General features: G+C 48.5%; 1 protein-coding gene across 1 annotated transcript in view; it reads left to right on the forward strand.

The window, feature by feature from the left end:
• The first annotated feature begins 1,228 nt into the window (after positions 1-1,228).
• LOC146810406 (alpha-N-acetylgalactosaminide alpha-2,6-sialyltransferase 2-like) overlaps positions 1,229-23,695 on the forward strand; it is a 547,614-nt gene continuing 525,147 nt past the window's right edge. The window contains exon 1 of the mRNA XM_085614424.1: positions 1,229-1,538. Coding sequence (XP_085470550.1) covers positions 1,417-1,538 — 122 coding nt within the window. The 5' untranslated portion in view covers positions 1,229-1,416. The remainder of the gene's footprint in view (positions 1,539-23,695) is intronic.

Raw genomic sequence — 23,695 nt, forward strand, 5'->3', positions numbered from 1 at the left:
GAAAATGTTCGCTCACTCTATCCATGTCTGCCAAGCACATGCCAATGTTACGCATTATTTGCGCCCAGGCTCCTTGCAGTTCCGCTTGTGTTCTCGAATGGCCTCACACAGTTTCGCTTGTCCTCAAATGTCCTCGTAGTCTTTCTTGAGTGTTCACCTGGCGCCAAGTTCTTCACTACATTGCCCGCGCTTGAGTCCAGTCTATCCGAGTTCCTCAGCTCCTTTAACACTGTCCGTCCGCGGTGTGTCCCATGTTATTCATCAGTACATGTTCCCTGGGGACAAAGTGCATACCATGAAACTATTCACAATGACAAGAAGTGATTCTCACAGGAACTAGCAAAGAGTGAGCAGAATAATGCAACCGACCCAAACTTGTTGAGCACGACCTACTCACCCCCAGGTGGGTCCCGCACGAGGCCTCAGGCATTGTCGTTGGAGCACCTCTCTAACCTACCTTCATCTCGCGTCTCTCTACTCTCCGGAACAAAGGTCGCATTCTTTGCTACATGGGGGCAACAGGAAGAATGAACCAAGTCTGTTTATTTGTCACTTTTCTGTCAAGTGTTTTACTTTGAAATGATGGCGGGACGCCGCTTTTTTGGTTGTACAATTGGCTGCGAACAACATGGCATCAATTATGTGTTTCCACACTCGTCATTTATGGCATGGTGTGTGTTCTGTATTGCTGGAAGTTCTTTGTCGGACAGCCCTTGAACTGTCAGTGGGGTCTCTTCAATGTTGTGGCTGAATGTGTGCATTGGTTGGAGGCGTTGGGCACCAGCACCAGTTTTTCGTCATTAACTTTCACCCATAGCTAGAAAGAGAAAAAATTCGAGGCTGGAGGACGACGAGAGAGCTTGGAAAACCGCGACAAAGGGAGAGAGTAGGGATAAAAAAATACAGAACCCGCAAGAGTGAGCTAAAGAGACAGAGAGTGTAAGGAGATGGAAGAAAGAAGACTGAGGAGGAAAATGGAATGAACCAAAACTCGGCAGCCTTGGAATTTAGCAACCACAGCATTCGGCATCAGGTACGGGGCATCTGAGAAAAAAAGTGGGGACCCCTCCACGTACTTTTTAACAAATTAATCACTGGCTTGTGATTAGCCCCTGGCGTGCCAATGGATTGGCATCATCGGAGGCACGGAGGCCACACCCTCACCTGGGTCCAAAGGTAGCGACGCCTCTCATGGGCGAGGAGAGCGCACCCGGCAGGGGGACGCGTGCTGAGCAGCCACTTAGCGGCAGTCAGACAAATAGAACTCTAGCATCCGAGACAAACCCAGGGGACACAGACCACCCGGCGAGCACGCGGTGCAGGGTGGAAGCAGGGGGACGTTGAGCACGCACGCTGCCAAGAGCGCGAGCTCTCTGACCCGCTTCTGGACTCACTGAAACCAGCCAGGGAAGGAAGATGGGTGTCTGCGCGCGCTCCAAGATGAAGAAGTGTGCGTGTGTCCTGCTAATCCTCTGCGTCTTGTGGGCTCTGCTGCAGGTGGCCGAGCGCAACCGACTCACGGCCGAGCTCTTTCCCAGGTGAGTACCGAGACGGAGACAAGTGTTTCCTGCAGTTGGAGCCATTGAAATGAGATAGTTTATGGGTTATACGCCACTTGTAGAGTCCGCCCAATAACCTGCCGCCAAGGCTTATAGCCCAGCCACGGGCACAGTCATTCATCCTTCCGAGGTTGATAAAAACAAGTACCAGTTTGTAGAACAGCAAGGGGATTGCTCAAGACAGTCCGCCTTAAAGAGGCGTCAAGGCTGTGGGAGATACTACATTTTTAGTGGAGCGGGGGAGGCATGGAGAGGTAGGTCAGAGGTAGAAGCCTAGCTAATTAAAGATGTACATTAGAAAAAAATGGTAAAGTCTTTAAAATGAAAAAATATATATTTTCAACACCTCTCAGTGTCTTAACTGGCATTTATTGAAAGTGATAATGTTTAAACATGAAACATCCAACAATACTTCCATGTCCCACGGACGTTGCCACAAATTACCCAAAATGGGGCAGTTTGTCGTGTTCTCTATTTAAAAGGCAAATATTGTTATTAAATGTGAACCAGAATTGTATATTAACCATTTATCAGTGGAGTTTGTGTATCCTTCAGCAAATTAATTCAATGTGCTCTCAAACTGGATGGTTAATGAAAAAGATAGATAGAGAAGTAAATCAATGGGTTGGGAATCACACAATTTGGTCAAGTGGGGAAGCCGAGATTTGTGTCAAGGATTTCATACTGTACCGTTAGAGGCTGTAGAGTTACATACTTCTCTCTTCTGTTTAAGTCAAAGATCAGTACTTTGTGTTCATTTATCCAATTAATAATATTCAATTAGTGTTAGTGTGAGGAGTTCAATAAATATACTTATGGCACCTTAAATAAAACACACATACGTACATGTACATGTAGTTACAGCACTTCAAGAAGACTTAAGTGATGTGCAGAATGCCTTCGGAGAGACAGTCTGCAAGTGTTTAAAATCAGTTTCCACTTAAAAATCTAGGGGCGAAGGTAATATTATTCCCTGTATTCGCTACATTCCAAAATCTGGGAAGGGTATGTCCCTCTTGCCTCCTACGGTTCCTACGCCCATGAGCGGAGTAATGTTTTAACTACAAATCAGCTCGTGTTTGTAATTCTTACTAATGTGAAGAGCTCTTGTATTCTCAAAAAAGGGCAGGAAGACCAAGAACCTGGTCACCATAAGTCTAAAAGCAGGGCTCACACTTTAGGGGGTGCAGGAAGTATTTAGTTCCACCAGAACTCGTCGGAGAAATACAGATAACAACATTTCCAAGAATATTTCATATGTAAATATATCTGTGAGGCTGGGCAGGACAGGAGAATACACATTCTTGATTGTAAAGAAATGCTAAACTTTTTGCCAGCCTCCTAACTTAATAAGGAATGCTTTGAAAGCAGTAGGGCATACATATCTTCCCAATTTCCTCCTGAAATAAAACCTTCATTGCCAGTGTGCCTGGAGTTGGCTTCTGAACCTTTGGCTTTTCCGGTACTTCATTTGTTTGGTAATATTATTTTTTTTGCCTGAAGGCACACTTTGTCTGAAAACAAGCATTGGCTAAAAGCCAAAATGTACATATTTTTTAATGTAAAAGCACACATTGCTCCAGCAGTCACTGGCAGGGCTGGACTGGGAACCAAAAGCAGCACTGACAACATGTAACAGACCAGCCCACATTACTCTGACCGAGCACAGCAAGACATTTTGTTTCCTGAAGATTTGAGGGCATTTCCCTCAAAGAAAGTGTTGGAAACAACTAAGGCAAAAGGTGCATTTTACAATGGAATTTTCAAAGAATGTTTGCGTAAATACGTATTGGTTTTAAAGGCAGTTCTGAAGGGAAACTATTGCACTATTTGGGCCTTGGATATTAAGGAGCACCATTTCTCAACAGCCCTGACTATGTGCCAATGAAGAAGCAGTTTCAACATGCTATACTCAGGGACACTGGAAATATGCAACTCTGCGGCCAAAGCTTTTTTTTGCATGCTTAATGGTTTACTGCATTTGCCATATAATTCATCATCTGCCGCATAATCAGCAGATTTGAGCAACAAATAATTGTTTGTTTCTAGCTCAAATGGTTAAAAAGTTACTAAAATGTATTGATATGTGTTCACAGGCATTGGAAGAGCCTTTTCAAAAGTTAACTGGTCATATTTCAGTTGCTTATTTATGTATTTGGTTGTTAAACTGATACTAACAGGGCTACATCTTTGCCCAGGCAGTATTTCCATGTGTACAAATCACAAAATAATGAAGTAATTCTATAAACAACATGACACATTATGACACATAATTTGCTGTTTCTTACTGCATTATTTAGACAACCCTGCCACATAATTTGGTGCTTCCCTGCTGCATAATTTCAGTGGCCCTGGCTTTACTTTTCAACAATTGAAAGAACAATGGTAATCTGTATTTCCCAGTACTAAGACATTCACAGGGCTGTCATGACGCAACTCTATATTGACCTTCATTGCTATGCCTAGGGCCACTGGAATTATGTGGCAAGAGAGGACCAAATGATGCGGCAGGGTTAAGTAAATTATGCGGTAAGAAAAGTCAAATTATGTAGCACATTTTGCAGTAGTATTACTTAGTTATGTCATCATTTTAAAACTTGGCAACACTGTCTGAGCATTGGTTGCACCTCATTAATACCAGTTTAATACCCAAATATAGCAATAAGCAACAGGAAGAATATCAGTCAACCTTTGCAAAGGGCCTTTCACTGCACAACAAAACATGTTGCTGCATTTTTATTAACTTTGGAACCATTTGAGCTAAAAGATTTATTTTTAGTTCAAATCTGCAGATTATGAAGCAGATGATGGATTAAGTGGCAAATGCGGCAAATCTATAATTATGCAAAAATCTCTGCGGGTGCACTATCGCGCAATTCCAGTGGCCAGGCTATACCATTACTGTGACCTCCACAGAGCTATATAAATATTCCTCTATTTTATTTACCACTATGCATATGACCCCAGAACCAAGCAACAAGACAGCTCATAAAATGCACCTTCATTCTGACATACCATGTGCAACTACTGAAGAGTTGTGTCAGGCTCTTACAATATACCTTCATCCTTACATATAGCAACATACTACCAATAATGGAGCATTCAGAGGGCTCTTACATTAGCCTCTCTTTCCTGACTTTCAACATGCACTAGAACCTCAGTGCTGAGACCTGTAGCTACCCAGTGAAGAAATACTATGTAGGATGCCTTCGGCTAGTTCTGTTGTTCTTTTTAACCAACAGCGTTTCACATTCAGAGAGTCGTTTCTTTTAAGTAGAGGGACATGCAGAATAGAATCAAATGAAGGTTTATTAAGTACAGGAGAGCAACCCCTGAAGACTCCTCTTCACACAACAGCAGTTCCAGTTCTCCTTACCTTCCAATGCAATTGGAAGGTCCAGCATCACTAGGATACCGATGTACATGCTGCTAGGATACAACACATCTCCATTACTAATACAGAATAAATACAATAGCAAAACATTAATAATAATAATAATAATAATAATAAAAAGAAATACAGTGAAAATGACCCTAACAATAAAACAGTAGAAGTAACCTTAAATAAATAGTTGAACAATAAAAACAGATCCTATAGATTCAAGGAAACACAATAGATCATTTGCACAAATAATCATTGTGCCAGAGAGGCCTCCTCCTCACACACGGTTCAACCAAAAACCTACCATTGCGATTAGAATTGTTAGCCGACACATCAACTGACTTGTTGGTTGATAAATTGTTGGGCTTGACAGTCGACTCAACATCAACTCTAGCCTCTTTGGGATCACTACATATTTTCTTTTCCCACGGTTATCGCTCCACAGAATTACATAAAGTGACTGCGTACATTTCATTTCTTTCCATCAGACAACCACACATTGTTGTAAACCACCTTAGTAATTCTTTTGGGTGTAGACCATTTTGATATTTTCTGAGTGCTCAGACTGTTAGTTCTGACCCAATCACCCACTTTAAAAGTTATTTTACCTTTCCTTATTTTATCATTATGCCTACTCACATAATTTGCTTAATGTTCATGGACTCTTTCCTGTAACTTCACTTTGTCCAACACGCGAGTATGTCCCTTGAGCATCCAAGCAGGAGATACATTGGTACTTGGTTGCCTGCCCTTCAAAAGCATGAATGGAGTTTCTAATGTAACAGAATGCAGAGTAGTGTGGTAGCTCCACAGCATTTCGTTGACAGCTTCTTTACAATCACATCCACTGCTCTCATTTAATTGCACACACGCCTTTAAAAATCTGTTAAATCTCTCCACAAGACCATTCTCTCTGGGATTATAAACAGCAGTGGTGTGATGTACCACTCCCATTTTAGATAGATACTTTTTAAACTCTTCAGCCACAAATTGGGGACCATTGTTGGTCACCAAGGAACTTGGGCAACCATATCTGCGGAAAATCTTGTCACAAGAATTCAATCACATTAGCAGCTTTAACTTCTTTAGAAAACGCTACTTCAGGCCATTTGGAATAATAGTCGATCATAAAAATGGTAAACTTGTTAGAGATCCCCTTGGCTGAAAAAGGACCACAAATATCCTTAGCTATTCTCTCCCAAGGTCTGCTAGGAAATTCAGTAGGAGCAATGGTGGATTCCTCAACCCAATGGGACTTGTCACTACACATACAGTCAATTCATCCCCGAACGCTTTCCTCAACTTGCTTGTTCAAACCCGGCCACCAAAAAGTCATTCTTTTTACGATTCTAAGCATGAACCAGCTAGAAATGCTGTGGCTCATTTACATGAACAACTACCCCTGATCCTCCCCCTACAGATTTAGGTTTCCCTTTCTTCGCCTATTACCACTTTTATACATGTCAAAATTCAGTGACCAAATGAGGTAGCTTTTTAAAGTTTTAAAAGCACCAATTACAATAAAATTGGCACCAATGAAAATAATATCACACAAGCTTTGGCCCAATGAACATCCCAATAAATCACATCCTCTAAAATACCCTCTCAGCTTTTTTTTTTTTGATAAACAAATTTTTATTTTCAGATAGGCATCAAGATCAAAAAGGACATACAGCAATTTGAGCAACTTGGCATCAACCAGACCTGTCACATACTCAGTAAAAAACAGCTGCATGAGTATTCTCTACCACCCCCCCTCCCGTTCCCGCCCTATGCATACCCTCCCTTAACCTCTTCAATGCCCGTGACGAGCTGGTCTCGTCATGGGCCGCGGTTGCGCTGTGCCCATGACGAGACCAGCTCGTCACAAACCCCGCCCGCTAATGAAACGGCCGGCACAGGGCGGGGAAAGGGGCGGGCACTGAAGGGGTTAAACAAAGCCCCCAAGCCATTTCCCCCATATTTTACTAAATTTTCTGGGACAACCCCGTGCAGCATACAGTGTCCGTTCCTGTGCAGCGCACCAGTCCACCCCTCTCCTCCATTTGTCTCCTCTGGGTGGGTCTATCTGCTTCCAGGCGGCCGCAATATCTCTTTTGGCCACCACCAGGGCCATGGTTAGAAAATATTGCTCATTACGGGAGCCATCCAGCCCATCCGTTATTCCCAACAGCGCTAACCGGGGGTCATGGGGGACCTCCCACCCCAGAACTTCAGTCAATTCAGTTTCAATCTCCCCCCAGAAGCTCTCCAGGCGAGGGCAAGACCAGACCATATGAAAGAAATCTGCCGGTTCCACCCCGCACCGAGCGCAGGAGGCCCCCTGGCACAGGCCCGCTCGAAACAGACGTTCCGGGGTCAGGTAGGCAGTGTGAAGGTAATAAAGCTGGATAAGCCGCAATCAAGCCGATGCGGTGATCGTCCTGGGCGCCATAAGGGCGTCCCTCCAATCATTGTCGTCCAGAGGACCCACCCAGGCCTCCCACCGCTGCTTCAGCCCACTCCAATCCATCGGGGTATTTTTGACCAGGGAGCGGTAAATACGGGAAATGCCCCCCCTCCCAAGACATCCCAGCATCACCTGAGCTTCAGGCGGGCTATGGGCAGGGAGTTTGGAGTTCAGGGGGACGTGAGATTGAAGCGCATGGCGCAGCTGGAGATACCTATAGAATTGCGAGGGATGTAAAGAAAACCGACTCCGGAGCTCTTGAAAGGAACACATGTGGCTTCCCCGCCAGACGTCACCCGGGCAGGAGATCCCCAAGAGGTCCCAGTCCCGATACTTCCCACATCCAAGTGCCATGCCAGAGCGGTGTAACCCGGGTTAGTACCTTCGACCAGCGGGTGTGCCGTAGGGCCGCTCGCCACGCCAGAAAGGGGGCCCGTACGACCTCCGGAAGCGATCGAGGGACCGTCGCTCCATAGAGCATATTCTGAATAGAAGAGAATCCGGTGATCTGCACCTCCAGTCTATAAGCCGGATCATCCCACCCACCCGAAAACCAGTCATGGACCACCAGCAGCCGCGTAGCGAGATAGTACAGGTAAAGATTAGTCATGCTCAGGCCGCCGTCGTAGGATGGAACTCGACAGCGGTCTAAAGCCAGCCGGGGCCTACCTCCACCCCAAAGAAATTTAGTCGCGGTCTTGTCCAGGTCCCGAAACCAAGAGCGGGGGAAGGAGCATGGCGTGTTTTGAAGCATGTGTAAAAACCGAGGGAGGATCATCATCTTATAAAGAGCAATCCTTCCCAACGGGTTCAGCGGGAGTGACTGCCATTTTACCATGTCTGATCTGGCCTTAATAACCACGGGGGCCACGTTGAGAGCCCAGCATAGTTTTGGGAGAAGGGTAACCCAAATCCCCAGGTATTTAAAGGACAGCCGTCGGAGGGGAATGTCAGACGGCCAATCAAAACACTCCCGAGACGGGTGTAACGGAACCAAAACAGACTTCCCGGAGTTCAGACGGAGACCAGATGCCGGTCTGAATCGATGAAGAATCCGGCGTACCCGAGGACCCGAGACAGCCGGATCCGAAAGATAAAGAAGAACATCGTCCGCATATAATGCAATTTTATCAGGGACCATACCCGGCCAGTCCCAGCCACGGAGAGCAGGATCTGCCCGGATGAGCACAGCCAGGGGCTCCATCGCCAGGGCGAAGAGGAGGGGCGAGAGCGGGCAGCCCTGCCGTGTCCCCGTCCTATGGAAAACGTGCGGGACAACGTCCCATTAACCAGCACTCGAGCCCGTGGGTCCGCGTACAAAACCCGAACCATGGCGCGAAACTGGGGGCCAAACCCCATTCTCTCCAAGGTGTCTCCAAGGTACTCCCACCCCACCGAATCAAAGGCCTTCTCGAAGTCAACCAGCAGAAGGGCCAGATAAGGAGAAAGGCGCTCTCGGTGGGCCAGAGCAAGATGTAAGCGCCGCAGGCAGTGCCTGGTTCTTCGGCATAAACCCGCATTGGTCCGGGTGGACCAGCGAGACAAGAAGCGGGCGCAACCGTTGCGATAGTCGGAGCAGGCCTGTGATGGGGGCTGAGTCTTCGGAAGGATGACTATGGTGGCGGTATCTGATTCTCGCGGGAATGAATCCTTCACCACCTCTGCAAAGAGATCCAGAAGCCGCGGGGCCAGGGTGTCACGGAAATGGGCGTAGTACTCCTGTGGAAAACCGTCCGGTCCCGGGGTCTTCCCAGGCGCCAGATGGGTGATTGCCGTCTCGACCTCCTGCAGGGTAATGGGCAGGTCCAAGGTCTCGCTAGCCTCCTGTCCCAACCGCTCAAGATCCGCCGCACTCCCCCTCATCAATTCCGCAAGGGAGATCCCCTGCGCCCGCGCCCGGTATAGTTGGGAGTAGTAGTCCGCAAAGGTTTGAGCTATTGCTACCGACACCGTGTGGGTCCCACCCGCGGCGTCTGTGATGGCCGGAATCACCTGGCCTGCACGTGGGTATGTGGCCAGTCGGTGAAGGAGCGTTCCGTTCTTATCCCCCCACCCGTAAACCCGAGCCACCAAGGAACGCCTAAGAGTCTTCGCCGCCTCCAGAGAGTGCACGCGTATTTCCTCTCGGAGAAAGGCCAACCGTCGCGCCCGTGTGGTGTCACCCAACGCGTCCTGGTCGCGCTCGAGCTCCAGGGCCTGCACTTCACAAGCTATAAGTTGCTGGAGTTGGCGGCGATGCTGCTGCTGCAGATGCCCCTTCGCAACCCCTCTAATAGTCGCCTTGCCGGCCTCCCATAGGATGGCCGAGGAGGAGACGGAGCCCACATTGTGAAGGTAGTACTCCGTAATCCCAGTCTCCACCACCCTCCAAAAAGCTTTATCCTGAAGGAACCAGGCATTCAAACGCCACGTCGGATGGGCAGAAAAGGGAGGTGAACCTAGAGCAAAAAGCACCGGCGAGTGATCAGAGAGGCCTCTCGGAAGAATGCGAACATCACAAACCCCGACACAGTCGGTAGAGGGGACAAAAATTAGGTCAATCCGGGCGTGGGAATGGTGAGCCGCCGAAGTGTGGGTATATTGGTGATCGCGTGGGTGCCAAACCCTCCAAACGTCACACAAGCCCTGGGCTTCAGCCCAACACGATAACTGTTTCGCGCGAGCAGTTCTGGTAAAGGAGACCGGGCCCGTTGAGTCCAGATGGGGTGTATAGACCGCGTTGAAGTCTCCGCCGAGGACAAGAGATCCCATCGGGAGTTTGGGGAGGAGATCCGCGGTGTAAGAGAGAGCGGTCTGCAACAGGGACGGCGCTGCGTAGAGGGACAGCAGTGTAAGCGGCCGCCCCTCCAGGGTGCCACACACCGTAACGGCCATTCCCTGGGGGTCTAGATGCACCTGAGTTAGTACAAAGGGAAAGGAGCGTTTAAGCAGGATAGCCACCCCCCGGGAGCCCCTAGCGAAGCCCGAGTGCCAGACCCTATCGTATCCGTAGCGGGCGAGGAAGGGACATTTGTTACCCATAAGGTGGGTCTCTTGAAGAAGCAGCACGTCAATCTCTGCACGCTGCGCATATTTTAGGACCGCCATACGCTTAAAACGATCCAGCAGGCCATTAACATTCCAGGACAAGATGCGCACGGCAGCCTTAGGCATGGGTGTGTCCGCCATGGGAGCAAGCAGGGGCATGCATGACAGGAGATAGACAAGGTGGCCGCGAAGGGGAGCAGTGGGGGAGCCGGGAAGCGCGCATGAAGCCGTCACCCAGCGGGCACCGCGCCCACACAGGGGCCAATGAGCGCGTGGGCAGGAGAGCTCCCTGGAGGGAGGGACATGAAGAGATCGGACGGGAGATCAGGTCAAACATTACATGATGTCATAGAACCACAACAGCGAGGATTGCACCCTCTAACAACAAAAACCTCCCTGGGAGGAAGAAACAACCCCAAACCAACCCCAACCCCGCACCCCCCACCCTATACTTCGAGAACAGAAGCATCTGTCGCCCTAACAGTGTGTAACCAAAACCAAGCTAAAACGCTCGGGCCTGAGTGCCAGTGGACCCCTTAAGAAATCAGAGCAAACCCAATTCACCCGCCCTGGCCGAGAGCAACAAGTGTGTAGGAGCACCGAGGCCCGACTGCTAAGTCCAACAACCAGGAAACACATCCCAGTCTCCCCTCCCCGACAAAGTTTACAAGTAGTAGATGGAAGTCAAATGGTAGGGCTGTGGGAAAGGTCCGAAGTGTCTACTTGAGGAGCAGGCTGGGTCGCAGAGTCCGCTCGCTGGGGGGACACGGCCCGCCGCCCGGCGGCAGCAGGACTGGTGGGCGCCACCGAAGAGGCCGACGAGGCCCTGGATGCTCGGCGCGGCTGCCCCCCAGAGCGCGTGACAATCACCTCTTCCCCCGCGCGCCCTCAGGGCAGCGCGCGCCGTCGTCATCGGGACCTGGAAGAGCGGGGCGCCTCTCGCCTCTCTCGCCCCTCCACCGGTAATCCCCGACCAGTGCGCTGCAGGGGACATTCCTCAGTGAGCCAAGTCCAGGCTGCCCGTGGCGTGTCGAAGAAGAAGGTCTTTTGCTGAAAAATGATTCGGAGGCGGGCTGGGAACTGCAGCTGATATTGGAGGCCCATGGATCGCATCTTCTGCTTTACCTCCATGTAGGAGCGCCGGAGCTCCTGGACCTCTCAGGTGTAGTCCGGGAATACCATTATGGTGTGATTTTGGTATTGGAGAGTCGTAGAGCGCCTGGCCTCCCGTAGGATCACATCTCTGTCTCTGAAATTCAGGATCTTCAGGATAAAGGGACGGGGGGCGCTCCCGGGGGTCTAGGAGCCAGGGAGCGATGGGCCCTCTCCACCACGAAACAGGCCGAGAGGCTGTCCGCCGGCATCCAAGATTTAAACCAACGCTCCAAGGAATCATCCGCACGGCCCGCCTCTGCTCCCTCCGGGAAACCCACCAGGCGGAGGTTACTGCGACGAGCCCGATTTTCCGCGTCTTCAACCTGGCGGTGCAGTTCTTTAGAGTGGGTGGTCAGTTCACGCACCTGGTCCTGCAGCTGGCGGATGGCGTCTTCAGCTGTCGAAATTCTAGATTCAGCTTCAGAGATGCGGGCGGTGGCGTTACGCAGGTCTTGTCGAAGAAGGGCCACGTCCACCTTCACCTCTCCCACCATACCCTCCAGGGAGGAGCGGAACGCCGTGATGGCCTGCAAGATAGCAGCAAGGTCCGTGCTAGGGGTTTGGGCCACCTCCCCGGCGGGGCTCAGCCCTTTCTCGGAGGTCGTGAATTTGTCCATCTTAGTCTGGGTGGCCGCGGGCGTCGGCCTGGAAGCCCTTTCTTTACCCATGGCAGCGGCCCCGCAGGCACCGGGGCACTTCGCCCAGTCAACGGGCAACGGAACCAGCCTCGGCGATTCCGCAAGGACTCGGGATGCGAACAGCAGAAGGACACCTCGCCAGATCAGAAGCCCACTCGCCACAAGCCCCACGGTGTAGCCCCTCGCCAACTGCCCGATCCGGCAACCGATGTGCTCGTCCGCAGCCCCGGATCCCGCCTGGAGGGGCACCACTCTTCACTCCGCGCCGCAGCCGGGGTCAGGCTACCGCACACCAGCCAAGGTCACAGGGCGCCCGTCTGCGCCACAACCTCCTCCCGGAGAGTCCAGCGCCTCCACCGTCTGTGCACAGCGCAAGATTATAGGCTCCAGGGGCCTCCGTGGACAGGGCCACCCCCAACACACAGGACTCCGGAGGTGGATACGGAGGGGGGGGGCCAAAGGAAGAAGACGAGGGGTGGCCAATCACTCCCCCCGACCGCCGGCCTGCGGCCCGAACCCCCGACGCGGCGTCACAGCCACCATCCCACCGCTGCAGGCCACGGAACACCAGGGCAGATCAAGCCACGTTGGTGGGGGGGAAAGGAGGGGGAGCCGGTCCCCGGTCGCCGACACCCGGCCCGATGGGGAGGGCCACCCACCACCTCCAACCCCCACAGCCACTCAAGTTGCCCCGCCGGGGAGTCCACCCAGCGACGCACTCACCGCCTGAACTCCAGCGCAGCTCCGCGTCCCGGAATGAGCCCCACAGCTCCTCGCTTCCAGCTTGAAGGGCATCAGGCAGGGCCCCTCCTGACCCCCGGGAGGGGGGTGGCCTACCGCAGCAGCAGCAACAGCTTCTCCCGGCCGCCAGGACCTCCCGACCTAGCCGCCTCGTGGGCGCCGCGGGCTCGAGTAGCCGCGCGCCCGCACCCAGCAACCAGGATCACAGCCGCCTCCCGCCGGGCACTGACGAGAGACGGCGGGCGCAGCTCCGGGGGGGCAATCACGCCCCAAACTCGTGCCAGTGATAGCCAGGTGGTTCAGGGCCCCCCAGGACAGCCAAAAGCGGCTGGCCAGGGCATGATCCAGCGGAGTAGGGAGGATCGGCGGAGTCCGACGCCCGGAGCTTCACCGCGAAGCGGCCATGCCGGTCAGGCACCACCTAGCGCTCTCCTCTAAGCTTTTTTTAATACTGAATTAAACTTGTCATAAGTAGAAAACACTTGCATCTCTGTGACAAGCGCATTAACCACCAGAGCTATCTTTAGCTGTTGTACTCTCCGAGACTTGTTTGATGCACAGACTGCAGCAGTAGGTGCCTTAACGTTCTAAGTTTAGCCTCCTTGTGACCAATAAAGTAGCAACAGCTGTGCCACATACAATACTGTTGGAGTTCATGCCTTTCAGTGTGCAGAAAGTAGTGCAAAGTGCTCCCTCGCAACCAAAACAAAACGTCTTACTCTTTTCATAACAAAGATAGGCTGATCTTTTCTGGAATATAAAGTGGATTTACCTGATTTACCTGATTCACCTGGGCAAGCAGCTGAGGGCAGGAAATAGAGATGCCCATGTCTGCGGGTCAGCAAGGAAAAACTGGACTGCTGGGGGTGGGTGGGGTTAAAGAAGTCCTCCACACATCTGGGAGGTTGGCAGAAAAAGGGTGTTCCTCACACGATTGGACGCCACACACTGCCTGGAAGGGGCAGGAAGAAGGTGCACTCACTCACCTTGAAAGCGTCGATCAGTGATGGGTCCCATTCCTGTTGGTTGTGCACCTTGGTGCTGGGGCCTCACACTTTACATTTTCTTTTCCATCAGCACTTTTCAATAAATTGACATCTGCGCACTCTGCTCACACAGAGTCTCAAAGAATAGTAACTACAATTAACACGTACATCACCACTGCTCTATGTGCTCTACAGAGAGGTCAAGAACTGGATGAGCTTAATAGTGGTAGCTCTTTAAAAGGAACTGTGAGAAACATGCACTGCCTTCAGCCTCACTCCAAAAATCTAAGCCGCACCCAGTCCTAGAGACCCATCCACACCCTGAAGGCATGTCGTTATAAGCGACTCACATGTTCCATGAAAAACAAAACTACAGGAACATACCACCTAGAAAAAAACAAAATGTTATTTTTCTAATTTAGCATACCACTGCTATGGTATCATGGTGGCAGCTAGGGCTGGAAGGAGTAGAGTTCAGAAGAATGATGTACCAGGTAGTTGGGCTTTCGTTGCACCGCTATAAACTGGTTTCCATTGTCATTTTGTGAAAACACACAATCCTAGATGCATGTGCACACGCTGGAGTGGTCAGCCGGGTGCAATGTACAATGCTACAGTTGAACCTGCACACATTTGCACATGCACACCTGGCAGAATCCCATGCTATGTTCACACTGGTCCAGTACCACAGTATTCAAAGACGAGACAGCGCTATGCCCTCTTTAGTGCAGTGATGTGCAGCCTGATCACACACTGACCATACTATAAAACAATTTAAGCATGGTCACAGACTGATCTCACTCACTGGGCCAATGCTAGCCCACATTCTCTTAATTGGCTGGCAGGCAGCTCAGCTCCTGTTCAAGCCACCTCACAAAAGGTTTAGGGGTTAATGCTGCTGTCCACCCATTCAGTGCCGGTTTCTCCACGAGAGCGCCGGGGCTCTGCCCTGTTACTAAAAGTGGCGTGCTCAGACAATGTAAAAATCCGTTTTGTAAATGCTCAGACAATTTAAAAATCCGTTTTGTAAATAATAGTAAGTCACAGTAGTCTCTATATTGCGGCTTCCGCTGCGCCGTGACAGTGAGTGGCCGTTCGTTGTGGCGGCTGGCTGGAGGCATGTCACTCACTCATGTGACTCTGCTTGACTGCTTGCATGCTCCCCCTTGCGGTCCCAAAGAAGCCTAAGAGCATCATTAGGATGAGTCCGCCCGCCATCCTGACGTAATAATGGACCACCCCCATATGTGCGGCGGTCCCGTGGGGGTGATTAGGATGCGCCTGCCACACTGTTGGACGCATCCTGCATTTTTGATATTGCGGAGGGCGGTGCTTTCAGCATCACCCGCCGCAATGCCAAAAATGCATGTTGTGCATTTGCATACAGTGCCTGCCGCATTGTGCATGCAAATGCAGGGGGTACCATAGGTACCCCTGTGGTGTCCTCAGCCTTCTTGTTAACCACTGACTCCAGGTTCTGGAATGTGGTGAAGGTTGCCTAGCACTATTTGAACAGATTGTTACAGTTATCTCTGTCTTGCTGCTTTATGGGATCTCAATGATTACTGCTGCACAATAAAGCCTCTCTCTCTACAAACCTACTGCTTCTGGATTTCATTGTGAGAGATACTAACTTCTACATTTTGGAGACAATTTACCTACGCATCTCCTGAGACCCCAACAGCCAACATTCTACTACAAAGACTCCATCACAATTAAAACAAAGAGGAATCATCTAACCTACAAGCCCTCATGTGCTGTTCTTCTCCGCCTTGCTGAGAAGAGGAGGCTCCAGAGTAATCCTGTCTTTCCCTGAATCTTCTTCCTTTCCTGGGAAGATTTGAGAGGATTCAACGAGTTCCTTACATCGTGAGAGGTTTCTCACTCTTCTCCTGTGCACCGCTGGTTCTTGGTGTCTTCCGCCTCAAGGTATGTCTGCTGCGCGTTGTCTCCTCGTCTTTTGGGACTCTGCTCCCTACTCCCCGGCACTTGCCTGACTTGCGCGTCATTGCCTGTCCCCTTGGGCCTACCTCCAACTGTCATTGCACCAACGTCATCGCGCGCATACATTGTGACCATCTTGAAGCCTGCCTGACTTCTTCACACCTTCTCTACGCAATGCTGTTCTGGACCCTTTGTGGCATCATTGGAGCGCAATGCTTCGGTAGCCTCTTTACGAATGTTACGTCCGGCGTCCTTCTTCATTGTTGCTAGTTCCTTAGCAACTGCTTCATAGTAACGATGATTTGCTCAGCTCTAACACACGCAGCTATATTCAATGCGACGCTGACACGCACAGCTTTTGCCTACTTTTGACTGCGTGTCAAGTCATTACTTCTCAATACGTGCGTCCAGCGTAGTAGCAACTAATTTCCTCCAACACTGGTGTGCTCAGCTCTAACCCTCTATCGCACACAGCTGTGTTCAATACAATCCGACAGCGCTGACACACACAGCTCTTTCTTCCATGTGCTGCATGTCAGTCATTACTCCATACAACAAGCATGCAGCGTAGTTTAATTCACTGACACACGCACGCTTAGCCCGCATTAGCATGTAACGTTGATACTCTCAACTTCTTCTGCCTCACTGCGCTGACACGCACAGCTGTAACGTTGATACCCTCTTCTTCTGCCTCACGGCGCTGGCACGCACAGCTTTTGTCTTCTTATACTGTGTGCCAGTCATTGCTTCTCTTTACAGGTGCCTAACTACACGTGCCCTAATTCTTTGGTTTTGCACGCTTAGGGAGTTCAAGTCTTCATTTCGCCTGCGCTGACACGCACAGCTTCCAGTACTTTTATAGTGTGTCTACCATTTTCCTCAAAACGCAGATGCACTGAGCTTACTCTTTTTGTTTATACATTGATACTTACAGCCATCTTAGGATTTATTTTGTGTGTACTACCTTCACCCTCACTAATTGTTATTTCTCTAGTATCATGCAAAATGTCACTGCTCTTCCGTTTTTTCTTTCCTCTCTTGGTCCACCTCTCATACCGCGGCAAAAATGGAAACAGGTTTTTTCCCATTATGCTTGAGTATGTGGCACCTCATTAAGCGTGGAGAGAAAGACTTCCCTTCTTTTACACTGTCTCGGTGCAGAGGGCCAGGAAGCATTCAAACACCTTCCTGACCTTCCTGATAGTGAATCTTCTTCGCTCAACGAATTTGAAATCTGCTTGCGAAAATTAGATTTACACTGCCTACCTAAAATCAGCACTGTGCTCGTGTGCTACCACTTTGGTAGAAGGATGCAGAGACCAGAGGAATCTGTGGAGGAGTATGTGTCTGTCCTATGCAAGTTAGCATCTACATGCAACTTTGGCCCAATGTTGGATGAGTGTCTGGGAGACTAGTTTATGTTGAGTTGTGCTCTTGACAAGACCAGAGATGCTCTTTGGCAAAAAGACAATCCCTCTCTTCAAGAGGTCATTACCACTGCTAAGACCCATGAACATTCACAAGCTTGTGTTGAAGTCATAAAAAAAGAAAACCCCACTGAAAAAAAGACCATCCTGAGTTCAAAACTGTTGTTGACAAGTCAACTAAATTGAAGACTGTTCCACTACGCAAGCCTTTCGATCAAAAAGGGTTTCAAGGGAAATGCTATAGAAGTGGTGATTCTGGTCACATGGCTGATTTTAAAAGTTGTCCGGGGTGGAAAGTCATTTGTAAAAAATGTGGAAAAAAGGGCCATGCTTCAAAATGCTGTAGATCTGGTTTCAACCAAAAATCTGTAAAGGAAATAGACCTCTTTGATGATGAAGAGGAAGAGGTCATAATTTGTCAGATTTTGGGTGAAAGATCTGATAGCCTCTATGAGGAGGTCCTTATTAATGGAGCCTCAGTAAAAATGTTATTCGACTCTGGGGCAAAAATCACTCTGATTCCAAAAGCGTTCTTTGAAAGTAGCTTACGAGGTAAGGTGTCTCTTTTGAAACCTGATGTAAGACCGAAAGGTTATGGAGTTGTCCCCATTGATTTTAGTGGCTATTTTTGTGGTTCCATTAATTTTAAGGGAAGGATCATATCTGTGAAGATATATGTCTCTGCAAAGGGGGACTCACTTATTAGTTGGCTTCACCAGAAGGAATTACATGTATTCCTTGACACTAATGAAAACCCTCGAGTTCGTCTGAAAGAATTGCCACTCATTAGCGTGGTTAACGAACCTACACATGATCTAGTCAGAGATTTTCCCGGTGTCTTTGCTAAAGAACCTGGGTGGTTCAAAAACTGCTTACATTGTATAAAGTTAAAACACAATTCTATTCCTAAAGTTGCAAAAGTCAGGAATGTCCCTCTCTTAGTAAGAGATAGCATGAAGTCTGAATTAGAGAAACTCAAGGAAAAGGGGATCATCCAAGAAGTTGAAGCCACAGAGTGAGTCTCTCCGGTTGTGATGGCACGTAAGGCCAATGGCAAGGCCCGGCTCTGTGTTGAATTAAGAGAATTAAACAAAGCTGTAATTGTTGACCACTATCCACTGCCAAATATTCCTGAGATGTTGTGCTCTCTGGATGGTGCAAAACATTTCTCCACCAGGTCAAGTTGCATCCCTCTTCCCGAGATCTGACTGCATTTGTGATGCCCTTTGGTACCTTTAGATTCCTGAAGATGCCCTTCTGTTTAATTTCTGCTGCCTCGGTCTTCCAGAGAGTGATGGAGGGCATTCTTGGGGGTCTAAAGGGTGTGAAGGTCTACCAAGACAATGTGTTGATTTTTGCGTCCAATGAAGAGCAACACAACACAAGACTCAGGCAGGTGCTAGGAAAACTTCAGGATGCGGGTCTGACCCTTCGAGCTGATGAATGTAAGTTTAACGTCAAGGAGATTGAGTACCTTGGTCATTTGGTTTCAGCAGAAGGTATCAAACCCAAGGCAGGTCTGGTGAACTCCATACTCAATTTGAGCTCACCTTCTAGTAAAGATGAACTTGTTAAATTGAGTTCTATCATAAGTTTGTTCCGAACTTTGCTGGAAGGACCTTAGCACTAAGATCTTTGTTAAAAAAAGGGTGTGAGTTTGAGTGTTCCGAACTTTGCGAAAAGGAATTTGCGGATATAAAAGGTCTTCTCAACAATGCACCCTCTTTGAGTAGTTATGAACCTTCCAAGCCTTCGTATCTCATAACACACGCCAGCTCCACTGGCGTGGGGGCTGTTTTGTTACAGAAGATTGATGGAGTTGAAAAAACAATCTTGTTTATCTCTAGGCCTCTAAGAGGTCCAGAATGTAATTACTCTGTCATTGAGAAAGAGGCGCTGGGCGTGTTCTGGGCTGTGCGTAAGCTGCAAAACATTTTGTGGGGTAAGAAGTTTACAATGTTGTCTGACCACAAACCCCTCAAAGAAATATTTTCCAAAAAAGGCATCGATTTTGTAAGCCACCGAATTCGCAAGTGGCTCGTGGCCCTTCAAGAATTTGATTTTGATCTAACATATCTCCCTGGAGCCAATAATGTATTAGCAGATAGTCTCTCTAGGCTGGGCACTGAAAATTAAGAAACGTTCCCTGATGTTGAGTGGTTTGGTGGTGAAAAACTAGAGGAGGAAGTTAATGTGTGTCTAATAGGTGAAGGCATCATTATGGAAGACGAGTGGAAGCATGAACTTGTGATGTGGTAACTTTGCAAAAGGTCATTACCATGGTAAAAGAAACATGGTGTGAGAAGAAAGACTGTGAAGATGTTCTCAAGGGTTTCTGGCATGTAAAGGATGACTTGTCTGTTGTTGACGGAGTGCTTTTGCATGGCAGTAAGCTAGTTCCCCCTCTTGCATTGAGGGAAAAGATAGTCAAGAAAGCTCATGCCTCCCACATGGGCATTGCCAAAACAAAAGAGAGAGTTAGGGGAGCGTACTGGTGGCCCGCAATAGATGTCTACATAGAGAGACTTGTTTGTGGTTGTGCAGAGTGTATGAATTGTGACAAGTCATTAAAGTGCAGGACCCAACCTATGGTGGTTAGAGATCAAGCCACCGCCCCCTGGTCAGACATTTGTATAGATATATTGGGGCCAGTAAAATTAAGGTCACAAGATCGTTATTTCATAGTCTGCCTAGACATGTTTTCACGTTGGCAGGAGATCAAGCTAGTCAATTCAGTTGAATCTTCTGTTCTTGTGAACTTTTTAGATGAACTTTTCCAGCGGGAGGGTTTCCCTCACACCATCTTGTCGGACAATGGTGTCCAATTTACTTCTCAATTTATGGAGGATTTCTTACCCTCGAGGGGAATCACTCACAAGAAGTCTTCCTTGTATCATCCGCAAAGTAATGGCGTTGCGGAGAGATTTGTCAAGGTCCTTAAAGAAACATTGCAACAAGCAAGGTCTTGTGGTGGTAGCTGGGAATCTGCTTCACGAAAGAAGGTCAGGGAGTATCGCTTCACCCCTCATTCTTCTACAGGCATGACTCCCTTTCGCCTCTTTAAAGGGAGGGTAGATAATTTTGAAATTACTCCATCCTGGGTCTCGTCTAAGAGGGCTTTAGTTGACGAGAATGTATACAGCACAGTTGGTTGGGAAGAGAGAGAGAGAAGCAAGATGAATGAAAGAAAGTTTCATTATGATGAAAGAAAGGCTGTGAAGAGAACTGTAGTGATAGTTGGTGACTGTATCAAAATAAGGTTACCTAGGAAAGGTTTAGGTATTAAGTTCAGTCGACCCATTCAAGTGATTAAGCTCTTTAAGAATGCTGTACAGACAAGTGATCACAGGATTTGGAATTTGGACAGAGTGGCAAAATGTTCCTCTTCCAACGCCTCTTTCACCTCTGGTTCTCCTTTGTTATTACCAGGGGATAGAGCGGGAATGTTGATACATCTGGGAGCTGTTCTAGACCTATACGTTTGAAGTGTACTCCTCTTCATTTACGTGACTATGTTGTCTGATTTGCAAAATTGTATTTAACAATGTTTCATTTGCACCATCGTGCTCAATTTCCTGTTCTCTCCTCTCCTTCCCTTCATTTCCCCAACATTCCCCTTCCTATTAGGATGCCCCCCTCAAGTTAATGTTATTTTTCCGTATGGAGGGGAAGGTGATGTGGTGTCCTCAGCCTTCTTGTTAACCACTGACTCCAGGTTCTGGAACGTGGTGAAGGTTGCCTAGCACTGTTTGAACAGATTGTTAGTTATCTCTGTCTTGCTGCTGTATGGGGTCTGAATGATTACTGCTGCACAATGAAGCCTCTCTCTCTACAAACCTACTGCTTCTGGATTTCATTGTGAGAGAGACTAACTTCTACAACCCCCCATGTGTAACCCCCCCCCCCAAATTCCTGGGGGCCTGTAACGGGCCCCCAAATGTGAATCCCGCATGCGTTGCCGTCACGGAAAGGCTGCTTCCCACCTGCATGCAAATATGGATGGCGGTGTCCAGCAGTCACTGCCACCATATTAAACCCTTTTCTGCCCGGTCGACTCATCGACCGGGCGGAAAAGGGTTTAATATGTTTTAATATGGTCTTCCCGTCCGCTAATATGGCGGGTGGGGGATTATGTCAGGCGGATCATCACCGCCATGCGGGAGGTGGCGATCCGCCCGACATAATAATGGACGCCTTTGTGTTTGCCGGGCCGACAGCCTCACAGCCCTGAAGGCTGTGATGTCATCAGCTCGGCAAAGACCTAGCTTCATGGCCCAGTCTCCACCCCCTGATGGCGTGGAGGCAAAGTTAGCCCCGGGTGTTTTATGTCCATGCCTGGTATCGCTAACCCTCCACGTCAATCAGAGAGTGGAGAGCTTTGCAAACTCATTACAGGGCGTGGTGGGGCTCACCATCTGATGAGTTGGGAAAGGGGTGTAGCAGGCGGGAAGCCGAGGATTCAAGTCTGCGCAGGCTCGACCCTTCCAGCGCGTGTCCTATGGTGGAAATGGAACTTTCTGGGCCATCTTGAATGCCACTTTATCTCACGCAGGCACTGGCTCAGTAGACAGATCCAACCTATTTATGCAACATTATTAAAATTAATTGTGGTTTGTTGTAATTTAGAATGGTTTATTCATGAGGCCTTGGAACTGATGATAGTTTGAGGGGAGGCAGTGGCCTGTTTCTGTTCAGCACAGTGGCTTCCAATCGTCTTGCAAATGCACCATTTGCCCACTAATTTTTCAAAATTTTCTCAGGGGGAGAACTCCACCAAATCCTCCTTAGGTCGTTCAGGCCCGCTCGCTCGCTCGCCACGGTGTGCGCCACCACTAATTTTACGCCTTGCCACTTTCAAATTTCACCAGCCGCCACTGCACCATTGCTACCCGGGAGTCTGCCCATAGGGGGTACCAGGGTGTCAACCCACTGCCTCGCTCTGCTACTACTTTTAAAGCTTTTACATGAAAACAAACAATCTCATTGATCTTTTATTTGCACGGAAAAGCTGTATTATAAACTTGCCAGCAGAAGAGGGCACCGCGGATTATATTGGGTATGTGTCAGGCTGGGTCTGTTACCGCCTGCCTCACACAGACACAGTACATATCTGACATACTGCAGTATCATCAGACATCAGCATCAACATGTCAGATACTGGAGCTTCTGATCGAAAGGTTGAACAACTTCTGCAACGGGAAGACCTGATCATAAAAGAGACGGACAAGGGAGGTAATACAGTGATACTACATGTGGACGACTGCCTTCAGGAGGCCCAACAATAACTGGCAGACTTGTTCTGTGATCAACCTTTAGATCAAAATCCTACCATGACCATCCAAGAAATGATTAAAACCCTCCCTGATGATTGGTAGAGACGTGACCTACACAGCTATGATGAAAGAAGCAATCTCCTTATCGAACATCCAACAATGCCTACTTTTTACCAACTCCCTAAAATGTATAAAGGAGTCATCCCACCACCAGAGAGACCAATAATAGAAGGAATACATTCACCTTGCTCGAAGCTGGGAGAATTTATAGATCAAAAATTATAGCCGTTAATGAAAGACATCCCATCATATATACAGTATACAAAGGATATTCTTTTGAAACTGCAAAATATATGCTGGGAACAAGATTTCTTTCTGGCAACCATCAATAATTTTAGCCTCTATTCTTCCATAGAACATCAAGATGGCCTAGAAGCAATCAACTTATGGACACAACTATCAAATTTGTGTGCTTTTAAAAAGCCCCAGGCTTATTTGCCATAAGGGGGCAAAACAGGTGTTGACCAGTACATTTGAATATAAGTGATTCTGATCCTGAAGAATCACTTCTTGAATATGGAATTTGGAACGAACAAATGAACTATTCAAACATCATTATATGGAATTCTCCGATTAATCATGATTTTATTTTTGCCTTGATCCATTAAATCAGTTCAATGAAGTCATCCTTTCATATAATGATATGAAAGGATGACGTGTCTCCCATTCTTCAAGGCAAAACGTCCAAAGATATAGCCTCAATGAACTAGGATGCCCCAACAGAAAGGACCATTCACTCTGCCACCCCCAGCCAATGCAGAGTTGCAGAAATATAGATAACCACCCTTTCTCCAGTAAAGATCCACTTGGCTCACCAATTTTCATATTGATCCTAATAAAGGGAGCATCCTTCCACACTATCTCTGCGTAACTCGTGTGAGCTAATCAAAAGTTGTCAAAGCAGGTGGCACCAAAGGGGTTGCCACACCTCTTTGCATTCCTAGGGAGTTATATTCAAATAAGTAATCATAGTTATCTTATAGGAAAATCACATTGGCTCACAAATGTTTATGTTGCTCTTCAGCAAACAACATTCTTCTTCAAGGTCCATGTG

Source organism: Triturus cristatus, chromosome 7 (assembly GCF_964204655.1).
Source record: "Triturus cristatus chromosome 7, aTriCri1.1, whole genome shotgun sequence".
Taxonomy (NCBI): domain Eukaryota; kingdom Metazoa; phylum Chordata; class Amphibia; order Caudata; family Salamandridae; genus Triturus; species Triturus cristatus.